This window comes from Rhincodon typus, chromosome 30 (assembly GCF_021869965.1).
Source record: "Rhincodon typus isolate 14 chromosome 30, sRhiTyp1.1, whole genome shotgun sequence".
NCBI lineage: Eukaryota > Metazoa > Chordata > Chondrichthyes > Orectolobiformes > Rhincodontidae > Rhincodon > Rhincodon typus.
In genome coordinates, this window is record NC_063361.1 from 28,027,420 (window position 1) to 28,054,764 (window position 27,345).

The 27,345-nt window shown below is 40.1% G+C and overlaps 1 protein-coding gene across 4 annotated transcripts in view; it reads left to right on the forward strand.

The window, feature by feature from the left end:
* Window positions 1-27,345, forward strand: part of raraa (retinoic acid receptor, alpha a) — a 348,546-nt gene that overhangs the window by 264,226 nt on the left and 56,975 nt on the right. For all 4 annotated transcript variants that reach the window (XM_048614479.1, XM_048614478.1, XM_048614481.1 and 1 more), the window contains one exon: window positions 2,735-2,883. In XM_048614479.1, coding sequence (XP_048470436.1) covers window positions 2,735-2,883 — 149 coding nt within the window. The remainder of the gene's footprint in view (window positions 1-2,734; window positions 2,884-27,345) is intronic.

Consider the following 27,345-nt stretch of genomic DNA (forward strand, 5'->3'; position numbering starts at 1 on the left):
GGTTCCTGTGATGAGATTGTTTTCTTATGGATATAAGGTTGAGCAAATTGAGCCCGTATTCCCTGGAGTTTGGAAGAGCAGTTATCTCATTGAAACATACAAGATTCTGAAGGGACATGGCAGTAGACACTGTCTGTCCTGGCTTGTCAATCTAGAACAAAGGGACATGGTCTCAGAATAACTGGCAGATCATTGGGACTGATCATCAGAAATTTCTTCATCCAAGTGGTTCTAAATATTTGGAATTCTTTACCGTAAGAGGGTTTTGGAAGCTCCATCACTGAATATATTTAAGGCTGAAATTAACAGATTTTTCCTGGTTCAGGGAATTGAGGAATGGATGGGAATGTGGAGTTGAAGCTGAAGATCAGCTGATGTTCTACTCCTGCATGTTATGTTCTTGGTCTTCAGTGCATTGAAAAAAATTGAAATTTAAATTGGTGCGTCATTTGTGAGTGGGGCTTTCTTTAGAATTTGTGAATTAATCCAGTGCTTGTGACAACTAGTTTTCTAAGCAGTTCTGTGTTTTGTTGGGTTGTCCAGATTCAAACAGACAGTTGAAAGCAGACTGCGAATAGCAAGCTACTGAAACTTCACCTTAATGATAACTACATCATGCCTCTATGATGCTCAAAGTTAGTGTGTCAAAGCATTGATGCGGCCTTCCTTTCAAGTAAAGAAAGTAAGGGCTTGTTTTATATTGCACCTTTCATGATTCCATACCTCCAAAAGCACTTCAGAGCTAATAAAGTACTTTTGAAGTGTGGCTCATGTTTTTAATTCAGGGAAACGAAGAAGTCAGTTTCCACAGAACAAAGTCCCAACCACAGCAGCAGCGAGATTGCAGAATAAATTTGGCCAGGGCAGCAGTAAAAATCCCCTTGTGCTTAGCAAGTCTTTGTGGGAGGACTGGCCAGGCCTCCAGCTTAATGCCTCACCTGAAAGACAATAATGCAGCATTTCCACCAGCCAAACCTTCGTATTGTGCTGACTGCCAGAATAGATTAGCTGTGTAATTGCCAGAGTGAGTACGAAAACATGACTTTCTAACCTGGAGGTGAGAGTGCCACAACTGACCAGGATCCCAACAACTGTTTGTGTGAAGGTTGAAGATTATTTTAGTTTACAATTTGAAGCAAAATTGTAAGTGCAGAGGTGCAAGATTTCATTGCTAGTTGCAAATGGAGAAAACGTTCCACTACTTATTTTACTTGGTGTATCTTTTTGGTTGACCAGCTGTTCAAACCTTAGTACAGCAGGAATTTTTGTTGGATGTTCCAATCGCAGCAGTGTTTCCCGTCAGTATTTTGTTCTCTGATGCAAACCACAGGATCGCAACCCAGCTCAGTGAATGTTACCCGGTGTTTTTTTTTCTAACATTTCTTCCCCCATTGTCAGCAGGATTTAAGAGAACGTGTAATAATAATTTTTCCTTCCCTCCCATAGTAATTTTGAATGTCTAGATCTTGCTACATGATTCTACAGCCTGCCAACAGCTGTAAAGACTATAATCAAGGAGTTGAGGCAGGAATTTTGAAGTGGTTATGTTGACTGATAACTAGAAGATGACAGCCATGAGATATTAATCAGAGCTCTCATTGCAGGCATTTTACATCTTTGTGCAAGGATGTGTTTTTACTGTTTGTCTGCTTCCTTCTGTCAGATTCTACAATTGAACATTTAACCCCTGGCTTCCAGACATAAGGATATATTTGCGGAAAAGGCTATGCCCATTTGGTAGATTACTTTGGAACATTGTAGAGATGGTTAAAATTTCAGAAATGGGGAGTAACAAGGCCTCTCCCTATTTCTGAACAGGGATGCAACTCTCTGCCCTTTGAAACCACTTCAAATCCAAGGAAGATTAAAATATGGTGACCTTACAGCCTTCAGATCAGGGGTTGGGTATTCTGGTTGAGATGGGGTATAAAGAGGGCATGATCGAAGATAGAGGGGAAACTAGAGAAATGCAGAAGAAAACCATTTGGCATGGTTTGGTGGATAAGGGAAAGGGCAGAAATAGACTTGGGGAACAAAGGCATCAAGGATAGAGGCAAGCAACTGATCGAGTAGTTAGGTGCTGAAATATTATGGCAAACTTTAATGCAATTATATCAAAATACTGTTGATCATTAATACTTAAGTAGAACGATAAAACTTTAAGTTCAAACTAATAGGAGAATATCGAGCCGAAGATTGTGCTGCAGACAAAATAGAATTTAAAACAATCCGATGGCAATACTTTAAAAAAAATGCAAGTATAATAATTTCTCTTTTTTCCTGCCAACAAGCAGGATAAAATTGAAAATATACACTCAGTATAGGTAGGCTGTAAAAATTATTATAATTTAATACTGCACATAATGCACTTCATGTTGGGTTTACAAACATCCTTGTTATCGTTTTTATGTTGGAAATCAAGTGAGGATGGAGAAACCACATTAATCTGCATTCTCCTGCCCACTCTCTCTCTTTGAATGCAATTCTCTGCAAGGAGTAGGATAAACTGGATGGTGTCAGTTCAAGGTCTAATGATCCGCTCCCACTTGCCATCGTGCTGTATCGTACTTTGCCAAAAAGACACATTTGTCTAAATGTGCCTTCTGTCTGTTTCGAGTTCCTCCTTCCTACAGTTAATGGAGTTCATGAATTGAGTGCAGTGAAAACTTCAAATGTTGCTGAATTCCTTTTAAGTTTAAACTCAGACTTTTTTTTCTTTTATTTTGTATTTCAGCCATAGAAACACAGAGTACTAGCTCAGAGGAGATTGTGCCCAGCCCACCTTCCCCACCCCCTCCTCCACGTGTATACAAACCCTGCTTCGTCTGCCAAGACAAATCATCAGGTTACCACTATGGAGTCAGCGCTTGCGAAGGATGCAAGGTACGAGATAAGTCTTGAGGTATTTTCAATTTGCTGTGCCAGATTCAGGGGTGTGGTGCAATTTGTTGTGGTTTGATTTTCCATCCACTGCCAATTTCCATCAGGGCATCAGCCAGAATGGGTGCTGATGCATTAGTGGGGGCACCTGAGCCTTATGAAAGTACGTGAGTCCTTGTCACCACGGGAGAAGTTGGACGTTGACCTACATACATTAGCAAAGGGCATCAGATGCCAGGAAGAGGTGTGTTTGCCATTAGTTGTATTCTAACATCACAGATATGCGTTTAGGGAGCATAATGACTACACCTTAATGTAGGGTACAGTAATACATCGAAAATGTCTGCATGTGCTGATATTCCAAAAACAAACCTAACCCAAGCAAAAAATGCATTCTCTCATTGGAGCCTTCATTATCCATTTGAAATTTAAGTGGTGACCTAATCAAAGTTTTCACAGTATTAACAAGAAGAGCCAGGGTAGATAAAGATGAACTATTTCCACTGGTTGTGGATTTTAGATCCAGGGGGAAGAGTCTGAAAATTAGGGCCAGACCATTCAGGAGAGATAAAAACAGAAGTTGCTGGAAAAGTTCAGCAAAAGGTCTGGTCACATCTGTGAAGAGAAATCAGAGTTAACGTCTCAGGTCCAATGACCCTTCCTGGGAACCGAGGAACTCAGAAATGAGACAGTGCATTTTTTGCTTGGGTTAGGTTTGTTTTTGGAATATCAAGACACGCAGACATTTTTCAACCTATTACTGTACTCTGCATTAAGGTGTAGCCATTCAGGAGAGATGTTAGGAAGCATTCAACACATAAAGGGTGGTAAATGTTTGGAACCCTGTTCCACAAATGGCAGTGAATGCTGGATCAGTTGTTAATTTCTGTTCTGTGATAGATGCATTTTTGTAATGCAAAGGTATTAAGGGCCATGGGCCAAAGGCAGGTATGTGGAGCTAGGCCACAGATCAGCCATGACCTCATTGAATGCCAGAATAGGCTAGAGGGCTGAATGGCCTACCCCTATTCTTATGTAACTATATTCACTTTTTGTTATGTAAGGAATTTCACCCTTGTCGACCAATCCCTTGTGCAGGAAATAATCACGAGTCCCCAGATTTTGGTCTTCCATATAAACCCTACACATGGAATTATCATTTGCCTGATACTGAGTCATAGTCTGGCATTTTTAACAGTAATGTAAGAATTCATGTATGATCTCTGAATTCTTTCCTTTCGAATCTGCTACTTAATATATTTTGTTTCCACTGAAAAAGAGTTAGATGATGATATTACCACTGTCTGACAAGGCTGGCATATGTTTGTGAAGAAGTAATTGTATTCCACACAGACAGCAATCCTAGTAAAGGAAATAATTTGTGAAAAATAGATGCCAGTTTTAGGGTGGGAGACTTGGATATAGCTACCTGCAGTACCAGTTTCTAAAGATTACCTCACCTTATTTCTCCACTTAATTCTACATATCTGAAAACAGTTATTCAATAGTTTCTCCATAGTAAATCCATTGTAGTTTATGTCATAAAATGTTCACATTTTGCATTGAACCAATATGAATTACTCCCTTAAAATGTCTGCATTAGAATGCTAGTTAGTGTATGCAAAATAATAGAGACTTTCAAGACTGCTAATTGTATCCATTGTAAATACTCTTACAAGCGATCTCTATGATGGAAAGGGGGCTAAATGCTTTCTTCACAACATGTCTAGTATAAGAATGACCTGTGTGATACTTTTCCATGGATGTGCTTTGACTTGTCAGCTACGTGGCTCGGATTAAATGGGAACGAGAGGGTTGTTGGGATCAAACAACAGTTGTGGAATAGGACAGATAATACACACTGACTCTCCAGTATATTAATAGAGGAATGCAATACTGTTGGAAATACAATCCTTAACTTAAGACTTTCCTTCAACATATATCTTGTCTGAGTGTTCAGACGGCACACCGGATTAGATTTGAAGACACCCAGGATATTATTCTGGTTAACGTTCTTTCCTCAATCAAAAATAGATATGCTGATCATTTGGGGAACCAGCTGTATGCAAAATGACTGCCATATTTACCTACATAGCAACAGCAACTACAGCTCAAAAAGTTATTAATTGTATGGAAAGTGCTTAATGATTAATGCAGAAAAGCACAATGTAATCCGAGTTGTTTAATTTTTTCTGTGTTGTAACATCTATCAAAAAGCATGTTTGGCTCTCAGGAAGTAAGTTCATTGGTCTTTCAGACCCATTTACCATGGGAGGCTTTTTGCTTCTTTCCCTTTGAGATGAAGGATTAATTTAACTGTGCCCTTGTTGCATGCACAGTGAATGATTAAGATAAAAGACATCCCTTCAACCAGAGGTGCAGAGAAGAAGGCACAGCCTTTTCATTTGGTCCATAATAGGACTGTGTGGCTGCAGCAACATGTTTTGTTGAATAAAGGAAGAGTAAAATTTAAGATTCTTTTCAATGACTTAATCTCTTGTCACATTTATTGAGCTGAAAGGGAGACATTCTTTAGGGAGTCTTTCAGCGATTTTCTTTGGCGCAGAACCAACTTTGAGCTGACATTGGTGGATTTAAAAACTGAGACAGTTCTTGGCAAGCACCTCAACAGCATAATGGTTCAAGCGGAGGAGCAGAAGTTTCATTTAAACATTAGAATTAAATACATTGATGATGGACCATTGAATTGTTTTCATTTGGTTGGTGCCAAGTGATGTTGTTACTTGAGTTTGACATAGTGGAAGAAGTGTGACTGAAGGAGATTTGAGAAACAAGAAAGTTAGCAAGTTACTTGTAGTTTCCCAAGTAACTGGGCATGACTCTATAGTCTGATTTATCTGAGTTTCTCCTCTGGCACAGATTGCAGAAAGCTCTGCCAAAATGCTTTTGAGTAAAAGTCATGTAGATGAGAACCTTTAGATACTTATATCTCTGGAACAAATTTATGCCTTTAAAACTTAAATGTTTTTGCTACATTAAATTATTCATCTTGTACATTTTCATACAATCAAAATATTAACTGTAAATTTCACCCTAATTACTTTGTGGTGTAATTGATGTCAGAGTTCAGAATTTCTTTTTCCATTTAGGTGTTTGCTAATCAACCTGTTAGAGAGATGTTACTTCACATCTCTGGAGCAAGTGGGATTTGAACCCAGGTTTGAATTCCTTTAATGGTGTAAAGAAGGCCCTTAGCTTCACTCATCAATGATTAGTTAATGAATCTGAGTTGGCTTCAGCTGGATGTAAGGTACTTAATTTCGCCTCAGGTGCTGTGTATTGGAGAGAGAAAAATCAGCTCGTGTTTGCATTTGGATCACGATCCACAGAGCCCTGCAAAGCTGCCTTCTTGGCCTGCTTCCTATTCCTCAAATCCACTCTATCTGTGTGTCAGTGGCTTAATCCAAACATACATGCATGTGTACACTGATGATTCCCAGCATTACCAGCCCACCACTCGTAATAGCTATGCTGGCTCTGATTGCCAGACTGCTTATCCAACACTCTGCATTAGCAAACCGAAAGCTGAAGCTAAACCGTGTGCAGCTGCGCATTTATTTCACTCTACTGAGCTAAACATCCAATCCCATGTCCTCTTAGATGAGAAAGAAAGTCCACTGGAATGTCATCTGTCATCCACCTCTATCTTGATCCATCTGCTGCTCAAATTCACATCCATTCCAGACTCAATCATTCCAGTGTTCTCTTCAGTAACCTCTCATCATTCCCCTCCCAACAAATTTGAGCGCTCCAAAATTCTAACACCCACCCATTATCCCTGCTCTCACTGAATTTATGTTTTGCCCTCACTCTATTCGCTTGATGTTTTTAAAATGAACATTGATATGTGACATTTCCTCAGTTATCAAAAGATCATAGGCTCTTAATTCACCCCATGTGATGAATTCTAATTTAAGTTATTGGTAAACAAGCAAGTTGCTTGCAATATGTAACATGTTCTACTGTTGTCCAAATTTTCTATCATCTGATCCCTCTGCTTTAGGTCACAAGTATTTTCCCTCCTCAATTTGTCCATTTTTCCTCAAAGCACTCCAGTGTTGTGTTTCTACTGTTCCCAAAGTGCACATCAGTAATAGGATACAATCTGCTATCATCTGTATGTGCTGAAAACTCAGCCAGGATAGAGCAGTTGGATACCAAACAGAAACTAAATGCTTGTTACTGGCACTCAGTGCGATATGGTAATGTGATTGCACTAGTTATCCAGATGCCCGGACTAATATACTGTCTGTAATTCATTTCATTTCATTTATGAACCTAAGTAATTAGGCTAAAATCAAGCAGTGAAATCTAGCCTCAATAATGATGCGAGGAAGTTCACAGGGAAAAAGAAAAGTTAGTATGCAGTTACATCAAGTGATTCAGGTGACAAATGGAATGTTTATTTCAAAAGGAATCAAAGATGAAAATAGAGAATTCTTAGCGAGACCATATCTGGGACACAGTACAATTTTGGTTTCTTTACTTATGAAAGAATAGAAGTAAATTAGAAGCATTTCAGAAAAGGTTCACTCAACTTATTCCCGGGATGAAGGTATTGTCTTACAAGGCAAGGTTGAATAGGTTGGACCTCTCCTCATTGGGGAGTTTGGAGAATCAGAGGTGATTCTTTTGAAGCATATAGGATCCTTGAAGGAATTTAGTATGGTACACTGCAAGGATGTTTCCCCTTGTGGAGGAGTATAAACAATAAGGTACTGATTAAAAAATTTGGGGTCTTCCAGTTAATTCAGAGATTAGAAGAAGGATTTTTTTTTCCTTTCGGGGCTTTGAGTCTGTTGAATTCTCCTCTCCAGAGAGCAATGGAGGCAAGATAATTGAATATATTCAAGGCTACATTAGATTTTTCATTGCTAAGAGCCAAGGGTGGCTATGGGTGGTCAAGGCAACTTGGAAAATGGAATTGAGAACACAATCTAATCAGCCATGATGTTAGCATATGGCAGAGCATCTTTGATGAGCCAAAAATACTGAATGGCCAATTCCTACTCCTAATACTTGTTTTTCCAAGATCAATTAACTCACATGCTTCCTTGCGACTGTGTTAGTCGAAGCTTTGACAAAGGTGTGTCAAAGGAGGGCCAGCATCTTCCAGACTGTTGTGGAATGCAAGTTCTAAAACAAATCACTGCGACTTCAGACTCCTTGGAAATGTTCATTTTCTCATGTTTCCAACTACTATGTTACTTTCCGTTGTCTGTTTATCTGCCCCATAGTTTGGCACATATGCCTTGCACATTCAAACACTCACTTCCTCTTCCCGAAGCAAACCTTAAAATAGCACTAAATGCACAAATCAGTGTTACAGAATAATAGAAATTATGGTACAAAGAAAGTCTTTTCTGACCCATGTAGACCTTTCTGTTATTCAACTACCTATTCTAATCCAATTTTCCTATCAATTTCTTTTATCTCTTTATAGTGTTCCTGTTCAAATATTTATCCAGCTCCATTATAAGTGATGTTACTGTATCTGCCTGAAGAGGTTTTGTTATAAAACATACAATATTTTAATGATTCGTTACAAAAAGAAATCTTCTAACTTAGACTAATGAAGGAGAAATTCTTGGGCTTTCTTGCCAATTTGCTTGACAAGTGAAACATTCTGTCCCTGTTCATTGCTGCAGCATGTAATAGAGTGTGGGAAATCTGTAATTTGATCCTTGGGACCTCCAGGTTTATTCAAGATATCTGTCTGCATTACCATTCCCTGTGTCCAAATAACTGTTGGAGCCAGTGTGACTGTCTTTGAATTTTGCAAAGTTGTGTTTGTTTCCACAGTTTATGGCTGTAATATAATCTGAAATCTGATGATATCAAATACACTGTGGTACACTATGTAATGTCTCATTATTAAAAAATAGCGCCATGTGTTAAATTCAATACTGATTCGAACCAAAGTTTACTTCTCAAGATCTGCAGATGGGCTTGTAAAAAGGCATGTGATATAAACAAAAATTATTTTAGACCACAACATAATTTCTTGGACCGCAAACTTCTAGAATTTTTGCACAAGACAAATTGATTGACTCCATGCCCAGTATGGCACGAAGTGGAAGTTGTACCCAATTGTCACAGTATGCTGCTTTGAAAAATGTAGAGGATGATGGACTCTAAGAGGAATATAGCACTGATGGCCAGGATTCTGGTACCAAAACTGGCTCTACTCTAACACGGGGTACGTCAGGTTCTACGTGATTGATAGTGATAAGGGACTCGCTGGTTAGAGGCACAGACAGATGTTTCTGTGGCCAACAGTGAGACATCAGAACGGAATGTTGCGTCCTTGGTGCCAGGGTCAAGGATACCTCTGAGATGGTGCAGAATATCTTTGAAGGGGAGCATGACCAGCAGGAAGTTGTTGTACACCTTAGTACCAATGATGTAAGAAGATAAAATTATGGCTATACTTGGGGACTATTTTCCTAGGAGTACATTCAGTGAAGTTATTTGGGTGGAACTGAGAAATTGGAAAGGGATGATCACCTTATTCAGATTGCAGTAGAGGCCCTCCAATAGTCAGCGAGAAATTGAGAAGCAAATTTGTAAGGAGATCTCAGGTGTCTGTAAGAATAATAGGGTTGTAATGGTAGGGGATTTTAACATTCCAAACATAGACTGGGACTGCCATAGTATTAAGGGCTTGGATGAAGAGCAATTTGTTAAGTGTGCACAAGAAAATGTTCTTTTTCAGTATATGGATGCACCTACAGGAGAAGGAGCAAAACTTGACTTTCTTTTGGAAAATAAGGCAGGGCAGGTGACTGAGCTGTAGGTGAGGGAGCACTTTCGGCCAGTGATCGTAATTATATTAGTTCCAAAATAGTTATGGAAAAGGATAAACCTGATCTAAAAGTTAAAATTCTATATTGGTGTAAGACCAACTTTGTCGGTATTAGGCAAGAATTTTGAAAAGTTGATCGGGAGAGGCTATTCACAAGGCCTTCAAAAATGAGACAACAAGAGTCCAGAGACTGTGTGTTCTTGTTAGTGTGAAGGGCAAGCCTGGTACGTGTAGGGAATGCTAGATGACTGGAGAAATTGAGATTTTGATCAAGAATAACAAGGAGGTATATGTCAGGTATAGGCAGATGGAATCAAGTGAATCCTCGAGGTAGATAAGGGCAGTAGGGGTATACTCGAGGGAAATTAGGAGGGCAGAAAGAGGACATGAGATAGCTTTGGCTCATAGAGTTGAGGAGAATCCAAAGAGTTTCTACAATACATTAAGGATAAAAGAGTAACCAGGGAGAAAATAGGACCCCTTAAAGATAATCAAAGCTATGTGTGGAACAGCAGGAGATGGGTGAGATACTAAATGAGTATTTTGTACTGGAAATATAAATAGCGATATCTTGAAAAGTGTCCATATTACTGAGGAGGAAGTACTGGATGTCTTAAAATTCAGGAAAGTGGATGAATCCTTGGGATCTGATCAGGTGTGTCGCAGAACTCAGTGGGAAGCTAGGGAAGTGATTGTTGGGCCCCTTGCTGAGGTATTTGTATCATCGATAGCCAGAGCTGAGGTGCTGGAAGACTTGAAGAGTGGGTAATGTGATGCCATTATTTAAGAAAGGTGGTAACGAAAAGCCAGGGAACTTAGACCGGTGAGCCTGACATCCGTGGTGGGTAAGTTGTTGGAGGCAATTCTGAGAGACAGGATTTACATGTATTTGGAAGGGCAAGAACTAACTAGGAATAGTCATCATGGCTTTGTGAGTGGAAAATCATGCCTCACTAACTTGATTGAGGTTTTTGAAGAAGTGGCAAAGAACATTGATGAAGGCAGAGCGGTGGAAGTTGTCTATGTGGACTTCAGCAAGGCATTCGACAGCGTTCCACATGGTAGACTGTTAGCAAGGTTAGATCATGTGGAATACAATGAGAGCCAGCCATTTGAATACAAAATTGGCTTGAAGGTAGGAGACAGAGGGAAGTGGTGGAGCTTGTTCCTCGGACTGAAGACCTGTAACTATCGGTGTGCAGCAAGGATCGGTGCAGGGTCCACTGCTTTTTGTCATTTTTATAAATTATTTAAATCTGAGTGTAGGAGGTATGGTTAGTACGTTTGCAGATGACACCAAAATTGGTAACATAGTGGACAGTGAAGAAGGTTATCTCAGAGTACAACGGGATCTTGATCAGACGGGCCGATAAGCCGAGGAGTGGCATTTGGAGTTTAATTTAGATAAATGTGAAGTGTTGTATTTTGGTAAGGCAAATCAGGGAAGGACTTATACAGTTAATGGTTGAGTCTTGTGGACTGTTGTCGAACAAAGAGACCTTGGGGTGCAAGTTCATAGTTCCTTGAAAGTGGAATCGCAGGTAGACAGGTTAGTGAAGAAGGCTTTTGGTATACTTGCCTTCGTGGGTCAGTGCATTGAGTATAGGAGTTGGGAGGTCATGTTGCGGTTGTACAGGACATTGGTTAGGCCACTTTTGGAATACTGTGTGCAGTTTTGGTCTCCCTGCTGTAGATGTTGTGAAACTCGAAAGGGTTCAGAAAAGATTTACGACGATGTTGCCAGGGTTGGAAGGTTTGAGCTATAAGGAGAGGCTGAATAGGCTGGAGCTATTTTCCCTGGTGCATCAGAGCCTGAGGGGTAACCTTGTAGAAGTTTGTAAAGTCATGAGGGGAATGGATAGGGTAAATAGACAAGGCCTTTTCCCCTGGGGTAGGGGAGTCCAAAACTAGAAGACATTGGTTTATGATGAAAGGGGAAAGATATAAAAGAAACCCACAGGGCAACTTTTTCACGCAGCGGGTAGTGCATGCGTGGAATGAACTGCCAGAGGATCTGGTGGAGGCTGATACAATTACAACATTTAAAGGACATCTGGATGGGTACATGAATAGGAAGGGTTTGGACAGATATGGGCCAAATGCTGGCAAATGGGACTAGATTAATTTAGGATATCTGGTCAGCATGGACAGGTTGGACCGAGGGGTGTGTTTCGATGCTGTACGACTTTGTGATTGCTGCCAACACAAAATTTGCAAATTGGCGGCATGTTTAGCTTGCTCAGGCTACTCAGTCACATGAGACACATTAGCTGTCCGATGTACTGGTGTTGCTAATGTATTGGAGACATTTCCCTCAGTGCGTGTTTATTCATTGTTCCACATATTAGTTGCCTCACATACAATGTATCGTTTCTACAGACACAAAGATCATGCAACAGGTGACCTGAAATCCAAGTCATTATTATGCTTTTCAGCTACTTTATCAATAGACTGGCACATTTGCAGATATCGGTGATTATCACCCCATGCATGGTCAGAATATATAAAGTACTGACCATGTTGTAAATACATGCTTCCTATTATTCAACGTAACACAACCATCTGCAAAATAAAGGTATTAACTATTCTTCAGCCTCTTACCTGATTTTCACTGGATTGTGCATTGATTTTTGATTAATATGTTTAAAGGTTGTACCCGTGTTATTTCTGTTTCTTCAGGATTCATTCACACTTTTCATGATCTTTGTCAGAAGAAAAACATATTGCCTGCAATAAAGGACAGGACATCCATTGTGGCTCTTCTTGAGAGCCCTTGAAAAGGTTAATCTGCAAAGTGTGCATTTGATAATTTACTGGTTTCTTTCTGCCACAGCAAGTAGTGCAGTTGGTAAATATCCACTTAAATGACATATGAGCACTTAATGAAATCTCCCACTACGGCAAAATTTCTCGTACATTCAGCATCGCAATTTCGTGAAATTTCGATTGGTAAATATTCAAGAAAATCTAAATGATTAACAATTGAGAGACAAGAAATAAGGTGCAAATTATTTCTTGGCTGTGCAAGCTCTAATCTTTAGAAAGATGGATGGTAAAGTCAGCCACTACAAAAACTTCAAACATATTTGCTTAAAAAGAATGTTAATTAATTTGGAAAAGACTTTATCCTGTAGCTGATCTTCAAAACTCCCTTTAAATTTTATCTAAACTGCTTATACAGTTATCAAGGATGTGAAATATCCACTGAGTTTTTAAGGCTTGCTGCACAACTCAACTTAAAATAAAACTAATCTAAACATTTTCAGTCAATTAATACATAATTTGCCTCATAAAATGAACATAAATTCTATCACAATGAATTACAGCTGGACTGGATCTTGTCTACTCCTCTTTGATTTTTAGTTTTCAACCATGTAGTGAAAACAGAAAGGGTTTCTTCAACCTTTACCATTTCTACCTTGAATAACATATACCTTAGGCCTGTATGCAGCTTGCATCCTTAGAAAATACAAGTATATTAAAACATGCAGAAACAGATAACTTTCATATTTCTGTGAAACCCAATTCTGTTGGCATAGATAGAACACTACTCATTGTATTTACAAGAAATTAAAAAGTTTTTGCTGCTGATATCCCATGTCCCATACACAAGGCAATGCCTATGTTTCATATTAATCTCAAATTTTGTTAAATCCTTTCTCCTTGTCATAACTGAGAGCTCTTCAGTTTCCCTGATTGTGTTAACTCTACATCAAAGTAATAAAATAAATTTGACCTGGATGCAGTCAATACAGAGCAATCAGAAAACACTTGGTTGTTTGGATGGCAGAAGATCTTCCAGCGCTTCCCAATACTGAGTCTTTGTTGATCATAGTTGTAAATTCTAAAGGTACAATGCGAAACTTCATTCAGTCTATCCATTTCTTTAAAAGCCCAAAATGAATACGACAAAGCAAGAGTCTCTCAAGAATTTGGGGACGCAACTTTAAAATGAATTTCCTTAATACCTTACATATCACTAAGCTTTCTTAGATATTAACTGTACACATATTCTCTGGTATGAAGTATTGAATCTCCACTCACCTTATTCATGAGTAACAATTCACTAATATGTAGCCCGAGAAGCCTTAAATTATTGATTTCCTGTTATAAATCAGATGCTCCAGTTGTTACGTGACAGTCCATGTCTCAAGCCGGGTACTGTTTTATGTAATTAGATTAACTAATTATATACAGTGGCCAGGCACAGGAAACAACTATTCATAATTTACAAATTTAATCAGAATGTAAACTCAGGTCAGTTTGCATCAGTTACTCTAATTCAGTTCAGATCCGAAAAGAAACTCAGGCGCGCAGATTTCAAAACAGCAGATACGTTTATCAAAATATAAAACCACACACTCATACAACCTCTTCTTTAAATGCTTCTTGTAAATCCTAGCTATTTTGAAAGTCATCTTCCTTTTTATACCTTTTTAGTGGAAGCATCAGTTATTGCCAATTAAGGAAACTGTCATTTGCTACCATAAGGGCTTTTCTTCAATCTGTCCTTGAGGTGAATCACTGTGTTCCTGCAGTATCATACATTGTGTTCCTACAAGATGTTACATTGTCCTATTATTTCAGTTGTTTTTTTTTGTTTAATTGCAATATTTTTCTTAGCATGATAAATCCTCATTTTCAGTGGTTTCAGCAGTTCTGCTCATAGTATATTAGCCAGTACTAAATCACATCAGGCTTGAAGGTGGTCTTTAACCAGGATGATATTTGGTTGCTGTAACTCATTTCATCATCTCTGGGAGGGAAGAGTAAAGGTAAACCACATTTCCACACACTTGACTGTTTTTGCTGATTTTTGCATATGTGGTCATTGGGTTGGGCTAAAATGACCTTTGGTTCAATGGCATTGCAACATTTTCTGTCCATCTTATAAATTTTACCTTGCAACTGTAAAGATCCATGGAGAAAAATGTATTAGCTTAAAATTTCATCTAAAAGATACCATCTCAGACAGAGCAATACTACCTCAGTATTACATAAGACATCAGCCTTTGTGTTCCAGCCTCGAGAAAACATTTGAAACAGGCAGAAACCAATCAATCCCTTGAGCCATTCAATTATTTCATAACTGATAGATACCTGAACTCCATTTGCTTATCATTGTTCCATTTCCCTTGATACCATTCATTAATATAAGTCATAATCGACCTCAGTCTTGGAAGTTCTGCTTGCTTCAGCATCTCGTGCGGTTTGGTTGGGGAGGGTTTCCGATTTCACCAACCATTTGTGTGAAAGAGTGTTTTCTGACTTTGCTTCTCAGTGATCTCTAGCCCTGGTTTTAAGATTGTTTCTTTCCCCTTGAGTCCCCCAACAAGATAAATGGTATCTACCTTACTAGAACCTAATCATTTTAAAATAAGACCAGATCATCCTTCAATCAACAATCGTCAAGTTGCTCGTGCTAAGTAAAGATTCTATGAGTTTCCCCACAATTGATGTTAAGTAAATAGGCCTTCAATCTGACATATATTTGATGGACTGAATGGCTTCCCTGTGTGCCATAAATGATTTGATGACTTTGACTTGGTTTCACTCTCCATTGAGTTCAGTAAGAGATTTTCCTATCTAAGAGCAGTGTTTCTAAATTGAGAACTTTGAAAGATCAGTTAAATGTACTTGTCATTTCTTCAGCTCTGCCTTGGGCTAGAAAACATCAGATCCTGAAAAGTCTTCCACCCTGAGTCCCATTATTTCTCAGTTAGTACTCCTGAGTATTGCGGCTGAACCAAAACTGGCAGCAACGGTCTTTGCAAAGTATGTGTTTGTTCCTTGGTGTCTTAGTGAGAAATTGTGCTGTTTGCTGTGATATTTGTAATCAACCTGTATGGACATGTTATGACATATCTCTGGAGCAGGTGAGACTTGAACCCAGGCCTTCTAGCTCAAACATGGGGACAATACCACTGTACCACAAGGGCCCATTATTGTTTGCTGTGAATATTCCAGTCTTAATGTTATTCAGCTGCTCTGAACTCAAATGTTTACACAATGGGAGGGGGAAGCAATGCTATTTCCACTCTTAATCCCTGTTACGTGGTTCCTGTGTAAAAATGGCCAAGCATGGAGATTGCTGAGGACACGATCAAATTTGACCATGATAACAACTTCTGCCTGCATTTGATTGTTAACTTATCATGGGTGAGTTATCACTTGGGAAAGAAATCAGTGCTTCTTAACAAACTTTTTCCACAAACAAGACAGCATTTAAGAGGTGAAAAGCTGAGCACTGTTACAAACCGACAAGCTCCACCACTCAGAAGAACAAGGGCAACAGATTAATGGGAGCACCTCCAACTGCACGTTCCCCTTTAAGCCATGTACCATCCTGATTTGGAACTATATCAATGCATTTTACTGTCGCTGGTTCATGGTCCTAGAAGCCCCTTGCTAACAGCACTGGGTTTGCCCACCTTTCCATGGACTGCAATGGTTCACGAAGGCAAGCTAATCAGCACCTTCTCAAGTGCAATTAGTGACGGGCAATAAATGCTAGTTGGCCAGTCAGTCATTGCCTGAAAGAGTTATACAAAAGGGAACATCTTGCTTTCAGAAACATGAGACACTTTATATGGGATCATAAAGTCATTGAGGATCCAGTGCCAATTTAAAGGAATCACCTGGTAGCGTGGAATAATCTGCTCCCGCTGGTGGCGAACTTGGAGGCCGAACAGACATTTGATTAAGCAGGGTGCTGGTGTACAATTAGGTTGTGGGCAAGAAGGCACATGGCTGGTCTTCCTGCCCTGTCTCCAATTCAGGCTTTTTAAATAACCAGTTTGGACCATTTCAAGGTTTTATCCCAATAATCCCAGGGATTAATCCAACTGCAAACGAGCAGTTAACCTGATGTGTGCATGACAAATCAAACTCTGTGGGCTGCTCATCACCCTCACCAACAGAGGTGGGGGCAATGGGGCAACTCTGGGTCCTCACAGTAACAGCCAAATATTAACCTATTAAAGACAGAAAAAGGTCATTTTCAGTCTTAATCTTAGTTGGCGTTCACGCTATCTCTTATTTATATGGTGAGATTTTTTGGCGTCAGAGAACCCGTTGCCATTCAGGTCCAACTTCTGCATCCGTCAAGCTCAAGATTAATGTTGAATTGGTCACCTCCGAGCTGCCAGGGAATTTGTGCACTGTAGCTAAAGGAGAAGAAGGAGGCCACAGGAAGCAAAGCTAATGACATAAAGGAAATGGTTAGTGAATGAAAGAACAGGAGATTAGGGGGATTGACCGCAGCTCGGTTTGAGAACTATGTTTGCACTGAGGATTTAGAAGGAAGTGGAGTGGTACAGGGAGTATTAGTGGATATTCCAGAGAGTAGATTATATTAATGGTATTACAAGGGATTCGATCTGTGTGAGAATGTACTTGTGTTTTAAATAGAAAATGCCGAGTAATTGGCTTTTATACCATTCTATGACAGATGTCAATTGTGTTAAAGGGTTAAGCTGTTTATATTTAGACACAGTAGAGAAGCTTTGCAGTTCTGGAGATACAACATTAATATTCCTAAATTAGTTGAAGTCCTTGAAGTTTTCATTATTGATCTCAAGGCAAGGTGACCATTTTTTTACTGTCCGGTTTCAGACTTTTATTCATTTTCAGCAGGTCCACTCCTGGTTAATACCTGGCATTCCTGAGCATTTCTAGTTGGGTGGTCACCTCGTAGATAACCTTGATTCAGTTTTGATGAATTATAAGCCATTAAAACCTGACGCATTCTAAATTAAAGTTATTGGTTTTATTTATTTACATCTGATGAACTACTGTTAAACACATTCAACTAAAGTGACCTTCATTTGCTGGATATTTTTTCCCACTTCTGAGATAATGCTGAACTCATGTTTATTAGACCCAAACTTGATACACAGTAGTAACTATTATTCAGACTTGATTATGTTAGTTTTCCAGGTCGCCTTGCCCTTGGTTGGGCTTAAATAGAGTTCTCGACAGCAGTGGAGTGTTGCATCTTGGCAGCAAGGAACAGCTAATAAGACTAGGCTTGTAAAAGTGATCACCTGTCAAGAGATTGACCTTGACAGCAGAATAAGAAGTCTGACCTAGCATTTCCTATCCCAGTGGCTGACAAGGGAAACAGATGGTTTGAAAAAATAAATATACTAAACTTCTTGTATAATTTCTAAAATATGTGAAATTTTGTCCTTTTGCTGGTAAAATTGCTCAGTAGGTTGGCGACTGTGGCAGTGAAAAGCAATGGATGAACTATCGCACTGACTGCCAGGATTTCTTTAAGCCCGGTATATTTTAAAAATTCTCCTCTTCTGGCTCTGTATGAGGCCCTTGGATTATCTATGGTCACTGAGCCTGGCATCAACTTTGAGAGCCTGGTTTCCCCACTTTCACTACTATATTGTAATAAGAGAACTGATTAAGATTTCTACCTAATACTGTAAAGTCAAATTATACAAAAGCAGACTTGGCTAGGGAAATACATTGGCTGATTGGCTTTTGTCATTTGCAATCACCCCGTTTGTTATTTAACCGTCTTTCCTTTTGTCCTTTCCCCCACCCCTCCTTTCCCTGCCTTTGTTGTTTAGGACCTCTTTCATCTTTAATTTTTCTTCCCCAGTTCTAAAGAAAAGTCACTAACTTGAATCATTTAATTCCATTCCTATCTCCAAAGATGCAGACTGACTTGTTGAGTGTTTTCAATATTTTCTTTTTTTTAATTCCAAATTTACAGCATCTGATGTTGTATTACTGGTTAATTTGCTTCTTCAGGAATTCCTCATGTCAAAGAAACACTAAGACTGTGAAACGTCAGCCTTCCTGCTCCTATGATGCTGCTTGGCCTGCTGTGTTCATCCAGCTCTACACCTTGTTAACTAAGACTGTGAGCATTGCATTGCAATCCCCTATTAACAGTAACAGAATCACATTTACATATGAATTAAGAGACTGTTGTAAAAACACAAATCAATGCCAAAGTTGGCCTAATTACACAGATTGCACCATTCCAAAGCATTTGCCAAAGATTTGAAACAGCCTTCATTGCACTGGAACTCATCTTATAATACCTAATTCCTGTCTAAAATACGGGAAAAGCAATATCTGCACCTGGTGGACTTTTCATGCTGACACAGATGTTCTAGCTGAAATGAACAGTCCATAAAAATTTGCAGTTTGGCAGCAGTGCTTGGAGATACATAACTTCATTTCATTGTATCCCATTATGCCAGAACCGGAGGCTGTGGTGCAGACCTGCAGAGAGTCCACTGGCTCTTGATATCACTGAGAGGGTTTCTTGAAAAAATAGCTTCAGCATGACTCTTCAGGGGGTATTTCTCTATCAAACGTAATTCAAAACATATGAACAATCTCAGCAAAATCTAATTTTTTCTAATGTTAAAATCCTCCTTCAAACTTTAAAGTAGGAGTGAATCACTGATATTTGTGGGAGGATTTTAAAAAAAAATCAGTTGAGCCCAAGAAAGCCACAAGTCTGACTTCTGTGTGAGGTCTGTTAGTACAATTTTACCACCGTAGTTCCCCTGTTGACTGAGTGAAGCAAGTTACTATGTAAAGAGTGACTAAGCCATATGTGTCCGCCTTGGTTTAGTAAGAGGACTGTTGCCTCTGAATCTTCAAAACTAAAGACCTGTGTCTGAAAGAAGATCAACATGATAGTAATACTGACTATTAGATTTTGAAGAATTCTTTCAGAAGCATTCTTAAAGTTAATTAGTGACAATGAAAGCATGAACTTTCCCAACTGTGAAAAGTTTGCATAAAAATCTTTCAGTTCTTAGTATGTTATCAGCAAACCAATTTTATATAAACACAGAATGCATTCGAATCTCATGCAAAGTGTAGCCCAGCTGCTAGGTATTTTAGATTTAGACTTCAATATATTGTAAATAAACACACCAAATCAATAAATACCCGATAGCTAATTCATTTTCCATTTCCTTCTTTAACATCCTGTCTTTTAGCAAACTCATACATTTCTGTGCCGTGGAAATGAATTTTGTCAAACTGTTTCCACTTCTTTTTACAACAAATGCAGATAACTTCTGCGCAAATTATACTTGCATCAGCAAGAATGAAGCAATTTAAAAGTACAATTAGAAATATTTTTCCCTGCATGGCTCAATTGATAAAGCCAAAATAGAACTGAGGTATTAAACATTCAGTGTCCCTGTTCAGTGCCTAGATCTGTAGTAAATTAGCTGTAGCTCTTTTGAGGTATGAACAGCAGAACCATTCAAGGTTCCTAGCCTTAAATTGACACATTTGAACGTTGAGTGCAAACAATACCAAGCTTGGCTGAGAAGGCATCTGCATTTGAATGAGAGAGATAGTAGGAACTGCCAATGCTGGAGAATCTGAGATAGCAAGATGTAGAGCTGGATGAACATAGCAGGCCAAGCAGCATCAGAGGAGCAGGAAAGCTGACGTTTCGGGACGTTAAGGGTCCAGACTGGAAACGTCAGCTTTCCTGCTCCTCTGATGCTTCTTGGCCTGCTGTGCTCATCCAGCTCTACACCTCATTATCTCTGCATTTGAGTGACCTGCTGCAACACATTATCTCGGCTCAGAAAAGAATGGCTACTTAGTCAAAGAATCAAGGACTACTGATATGTATAACACTGCACTGTGGTGATGGTTTGTTACTTCAGAAGAAATGAAGGAAAAAGGTGAAGGATTTGTTTTATTATTTGTTCATGAGTAGTGGGTGACATTGGCTAGACTAGCAGTAGCCCATTTCTAATTGCCCTGTCTAAGGTAATGGTGAACTATATTCTTAAACCACTGCAGTCCTTGGACCCTCACAGCAGAAAAGGAGGATAGTGTGCCGGAAGTCCCAAGAAAATTAACAGAGGATCGGGGACAGGGTATAAATAAAATTAGCTGAAGTAAATCTTCAATAGTGGGGAAAATAAATGGATCTGAAGAGTGACGAATCCTAGAACCCGATGGTTTCCATCCAAAGATGTTAAAGGAGGTAGGAGAGCACATTGACAATGCCCTAACGATAATCTTCCAGAGTTCCCACAAGTTGTACCCGTGGATTGGAAATTTGCTCATGTCACTCCACTCATTCAGAAGGATGACAGAGGGCAACCAGTTAGCCTGATATCCATGCTGGGAATTGTTGGAGTGTATAATGAAGGATAAGGTAACTGATCACCTCAAAAAATTTCAGTTAATCAGGGAGAGTCAGCATGGATTCATGAAGGTTAGGTGATGCCTGACAAACCTCAGAGATTTTTGAAGAGCTGACAAAGGTGGTGGATAGAGGTAAGTCAATTGATGTTTTTTATATGGACTTCCCACAAAGTCCCACAAAGGAGATTGTTAGCTAAGGCGGAAGGCCACAGTATTGAGGGCAAATTACTGATATGGATAATGAAATTGGCTGAGTGCCAGAAAACAGAGTTGTAAAAATGCAAAAGTACTCGGATTGGCAGGACCTAACTTGTTGTGTCTCACACAGATCTGGGTTGGAGCCTAAATTATTCACAATATTCATTAATAACTTGGATAATGGCATAAAAAGTAAAGCAACCAAATTTGCTGGCAGCACAAAATTGGGTAGCATTGTAGACAAAGTTGACAACAGATATTGATAGATTAGGTGAATGGGCTAAGCTGTGTCAGATGGATTTTAATATATGTAAGCATGAGGTTGTCCACTTCTGACCAGGGCATTTTTTAGAAGGCGCAAAGTTAAATATAGTGAATGTCCAATGAGATTTGGGGGTTTAGCTGCATAGCACTTTAATTTGCCACAAACAGGTGCAGAAAATAGCCAAGAAGGCTAATGGAATGCTGGAGTATAGGGAAGTAGACTTTATGCTGCAGTTATACAAAACCCTAGTTAGAGCCCTAGTTGTAGTTAGCACTACACCTGAGGGAAGATGGTTTGGCCCTGGAGGGGGTTCACTGCAGGTTCTCAAGAATGATACCTGGACTTCAGGGTTCAAGTTATGAGGAGAGATTAGACAAATTAGGCATTTATTGTCTAGAATTTAGAAGGCTAAGGGGTGATCTAATCAAGGCCTTCAGGATATAAAACAGGGAAAAACAGAGTGGATAATGCTAAACTATTTCCACTGGTTGAAAATACTAGAACCAGGGGGCATAGTCTAAGAATTAGGGCCATATCATTCAGGAGAGATGTCAGAAAACACTTCTACATGCAAAGGGTAGTGGAGGTTTGGAATTCTCTTCCTCAAACAGCAATCATAGAAACATAGAAGATAGGAGCAGGAGGAGGCCATTCAGCCCTTCAAAACTGCTCTTCTATTCTTCACGATCATGGCTGATTGTCCAACTCAGTCGCCTAATCCTGCTTTCTCCCCATAACCTTTGATCCCATTCACCCCAGGTGCTATATCTAGTTGCCTTTTGAATTCATTCAGTGTTTTGGCATTGACTACCTCCTGTGGTAATGAATTCCACAGGCTCACCACTCTTTAGGTCAAGAAATATCTCCTCGTCTCCTCATCTCCGTCCTAAACAGTCTACCCCGAATCCTCGTACTGTGACCCCTGGTTCTGGACACACCCACCATCAGGAACATCCTTCTTGCATCTATCCTGTCCAGTCCCGTTAGAATTTTGTAAGTGCTAGTTCAATTATTAAATTTAACTCTGAGATAGAGAATTTTTTATTACGCAAGGATATTAAGGGATATTGGCCGAAGCCAGTGAATATGGAGTTCGGCCACAGATTAGCCATGTCCATCTTGAATGATGGAACAGGCTTAAGGAGCTGAATGGCCCATTATTCTGATGTTCCTGTGTGTGTCTGTGTGTAGGAATGGATTATCTGTAGAGGTGAACCTATAAAAAAAATGCATCACAGATACAGTTTAAAGCTGTCAGGCCAAAGGCTGACAATAAAGCTTTAAAATACTCCATAGTGTGAAAAGGAAGTTTGGCAGTGGATTGGCTCCCTGTGATAACTGGCTGAGCAGTTGCAAAACTAATACTGCGGCAACATGTTATGTCTGTTTAGGTGTCAACTTTGGATTTGGGTTTTAGGCTGACATCAACGATTTATATACAATGAGAGTTAACAAGAAGTTTTTTTTGCAAGTGTTTGCTTTTGTAAGAATTATGCTTGGATCAGTTGTATAATTATCTAAAACTGACACCTCTATGTATGTTTACGTTGGCGTAATGGGAATGTCACCATAATTTATCAGTGATAATGTTCAATGTGTTGTGTACGGACAGCTGTCTTAACAGATTTACAAGGAGCTGCTCCTACCAACAGTCCACTTAAAAACAGCTGTCTGTAATGCGGTCAGCATACTTTAGAAGGACACGCAGGAGTGCAAATGGCTGCACAGCTATTTGAACCAGTTCTGTAAATTCACACTGCCAATTGGGTTGGTTGCTTGCCAACCAAACACATTGGAAATTCACGGGTGTGCTGGCCACAACTGTCAAGTATCTATGGCCCACAGACTGTACTCTCTCTAATCGCCACAAAACATTGAGAATCGGCCTCATTTAGTGAAATGATACTTGCTTTCTGCAGCCTCTCCATCTTCCCTGTCTAGTTCAGCTATCTTGAGGTGCACTTAGTATGTGATTGAAAGATTTTTGGGACTGGTAACAACAATTTTCATTTTTAAAGCACCTTTAACCTGGCAAAAGTTTGAAGGTATTTCCAGAGACTGTTATCAGATGAACCATAATTACAGTGTTTAAAAGACATTTGGATAAGTACATGAATAGGAAAGGTTTGGTGGGATATGGGCCAGGCCCAGGCAGGTGGTATTAGGTTAGTTTGTTATTCAGCATGGATTGGTTGGGGGTCTGTTTCCATGCTGTGTGACTGTCTGACTATGTCACGTAAAAGGATATTAAGATAGATGATCAAAAGTTTAGTTGAAGAGAGATGTTTTGAGGAGTATCTTAATGAAGGAAAGAGAGGCAGAGATGTTTAACGAGCAAATTTTGGAGCTTGCCAAAGGAAGTCAGAAGTGCACAAGAGCTCGAATTGAACTATGGCAAAAATCTTGGAGGGAAAATGCTCAGTTAGCCTATCGGCTGCTCTCATACTAATGAATAATCAGCTCAAACCTCCTGAGGCTATGAGTTGTCAAGTTTTCAATTATAAGTAAAAACAGGACATGGTATCCCGTTGCCTTCAATATTGAACTTCGAGTAGGTCTTCATTAAGAACAGTGGGAGAGTTACAGGGCAATTAGTGCATACAGAGTCCAGGTGTATGTTTGAGCATTGTTTCTCAAGAACCTTTAGTGAAATATAGAAGCCTGCTGAAACAGTACATGTGTAGAGATCATGGAGCCACCAGATCCAAGTTAAGACCATAAGATATAGGAGCAGAAGTTAGGCTATTCAGCCCATCGAGTCTCCTCCGCCATTCAATTATGGCTGATGAGGTACTCATCCCCATTCTCCCCGTAACCCTTGATCCCCTTGACAATCAAGAACCTATCTATCTCCTCCTCAAATTTACTCAATGACCTGGCCTCCACAGCCTTCTGTGGCAGTGAATTCCATAGATTACCACTCTCTGGCTAAAGAAGTTTCTCTTTACCTCTGTTCTAAAAGATCTTCATTTTACTCTAAGGCTGTGCCCTCAGGTCCTAATCTCTCCTACCAATGGAAACATCTTCCCAAAATCCAGTCTGTCCAGGCCATTCAGTATTCTGTAAGTTTCAATTAGATCGCCCCCTCATCCTTCTAAACTCCATTGAGTATAGACCCAGGGTCCTCAAACTTGTCATTCCAGGGACCATTCTCAAGAACCTCTGAACCTGCTCCAGGCCCAGTACATCTTTCCTGAGATTTGGAACCCAAAGCTGCGCATAATACTCCAAATGTGGCCTGACCAGAGCCTCAGAAGTACACGCCTGCTTTTATATTCAAGTCCTCTCAAAATAAATGCCTTCCTAATTACTGACTCAACCTGCAAGTTTACCTTGAGAGAATCCTGGACTAGAACTTTGCACTTCAGACTTCTGAATTTGCTCCCCATTTAGAAAATAGTACATACCTCTATTCTTCTTACCAAAGTGCATGAACCTCACACTTTCTCATGTTGGATTCCATCTACCACTTCTTTACCCACTCTCCTAACCTGTCCAAATCCTTCTGCAGCCTCCCCGCATCCTCAATACTACCTGTCCCTCCACCTATCTTGGTATCATCTGCAGATGTAGCCAAAATGCCCTCCGTTCCTTCATCTAGATCATTAATGTACAAAGTGAAAAGTTGTGGCCCCAACACTGACCCTTGCGGAACACCACTTGTCACCGGCTGCCATCCTGAGAGAGACCCTTTTAACCCCACTCTCTGCATTCTGCCAGACAGCCAATCTTCTATCCATGCTAGCACCTTGCCTCTAACACCATGGGCCCTTATCTTACACAGCAGCCTCCTGTGCAGCACCTTGCTAAAGGTCTTCTTGAAGTCCAGGTAGATAACATCTATTGGCTGTCCTTGGTCTAACCTGCTTGTTACTTCCTAAAAGAATTCTAACAGATTTGTCAGGTATGACCTCCCCTTGATGAAGCCGTGCTGACTTTACCCTATTTTACCATGCACTTGCAAATATTCAGAAATCTCATCCTTCGCAATGGACTCTTAAAATCTTACCCATGACCGAGGTTAGGCTAATCAGCCTATATTTTTCAGTCTTTTGCCTTACTCCCTTTTTAAACGGCTGTCACGTTGATTTTCCAGTCCTCTGAGATTCTCCCTGACTAGAGCAACTCCTGAAAGATCACCACTAACGCCTCCACTATCTCTTCAGCTATCTCCTTAAGAACTCTGGGATGTAGTCCATCTGGTCCTGGTGATTTATCCACCTTCAGGCCATTCAGTTTTTCTAGCACCTTCACCTTGGTGATGGCCACCATACTTAGCTCTACCCCCTGACTCTGTTGAATTTTTGGGATATTATTTGTGTCTTCCACTGTGAAGACTGACACAAAGTAATTATTCAGTTCCTCAGACATTTCCTTGTTCCCCGCTACTATCTCTCCAGCAATCCAATGTCCACTTTTGCCTCTCTTTTGCCCTTTATATATCTAAAGAAACTCTTACAGTCCTGTTTTGTACTACTGGCTAGTTTACCCTCATATTGAATCTTCTCACAATTTATTTCTTTTTTTGTTGCCCTCTGTTGGTCTTTGTAAGCTTCCTAGTCCTCTGGTTTCCCACTGCCCTTCGCCACATTATATGCTTTCTTTTTTGCTTTAATGCTATCCCTGACTTTCCTAGTCAGCCATGCTTGCTTCATCATCCCTAAACCATGCTGCTTTTTCCTAGGGATGAATTTTTGCTGTGTCTCCTGACTTACTCCTAGAAACTGCTGCCATTGCTGTTCCACTGTCTTTCCTGCTAGGCTCCTCTCCCAGTCAATTTTGTCCAGCTCCTCCCTCACGCCTCTGCAGAGTTGCCTTTATTCAGCTGTAATACCACTGCCTCCAATGTGTTCCTTCACCTTAAGCTCCCTTATCTAGTCTGCCTCATTGCACAACACTAAATCCAGAATTGCCTGTTCCCTAGTGGGCTCCACCACAAGCTGCTCCCCAAAGCCATCTCGTAGATATTCCACAAATTCCTTTTCTTGCAATGCACTACCAACCTGATTTTCCTAGTTCACCTGCATATTGAAATCTCCCATGATCACTGTAACTTTGCCTTTCTTACACACCTTTTCTATCTCTGGTGTATCTTGCGCTCCAGTTCCTGACTACTGTTTGGAGGCCTGTACGTAATTCCAGCTATGGTTTTTTCACCCGTGCGGTTTCTCAACTCTACCCACACAGATTCTATACTAACTGACCCTACTTCATTTCTTACTATTGATTTAATTTCATTTCTTACTAATAAGGCAACCCCACCCCCTCTGTCTACTTGCCTATCTTTTCGATAAGATGTATATCCTTGAATATTCAGCTCCCAATCCTGATCCCCTTGCAAGCTGTGTCTCTGTGATGCCCACTATGTCATATCTGCCAATTTCAATCTGTTACGATGTTCACTTACAGCAAGGTTTAGCAGACAAAGTAGAATGAGCCGAGTTCTTACCCACTGACGTTCAAGCACCATTTCAATCTTTTAGATATAATCAATGTAACAAGAACAGACCCTTTGCTAAAATGAGGCAGTTTAGAAAAGCTTGTAGGCAATTACCAGAAATTACCAGAGTAGGCTCATATTGTACACCTAGCTGTTATATTGCAGCTAACACAAAGATAAACAAAGACAACAAGGTGCAGGGCTGGATGAACACAGCAGGTCAAGCAGCATCATAGGAGCAGAAAGGCTGACGTTTCGGGCCTAGACCCTTCATCAGAAAAGGGGGAGGGGAAGGGGTTTCTGAAATAAATAGGGAGAGTGGGAGGCGGATAGAAGATGGATAGAGGAGAGGATAGGTGGAGAGGAAACAAACAGGTCGAAGAGGCGGGGATGGGGCCAGTAAAGGTGAGTGCAGGTGGGGAGTTAGGGAGGGGATAGGTCAGTCCAGGGAGGACAGACAGGTCAAGGGGGCGGGATGAGGTTAGCATCCCAGGCCCCAAGAAGACTTTCCACATCAAGCAGATGTTCACCTGCACATCTGCCAATGTGGTATACTGCATCCGCTGTACCCGGTGTGGC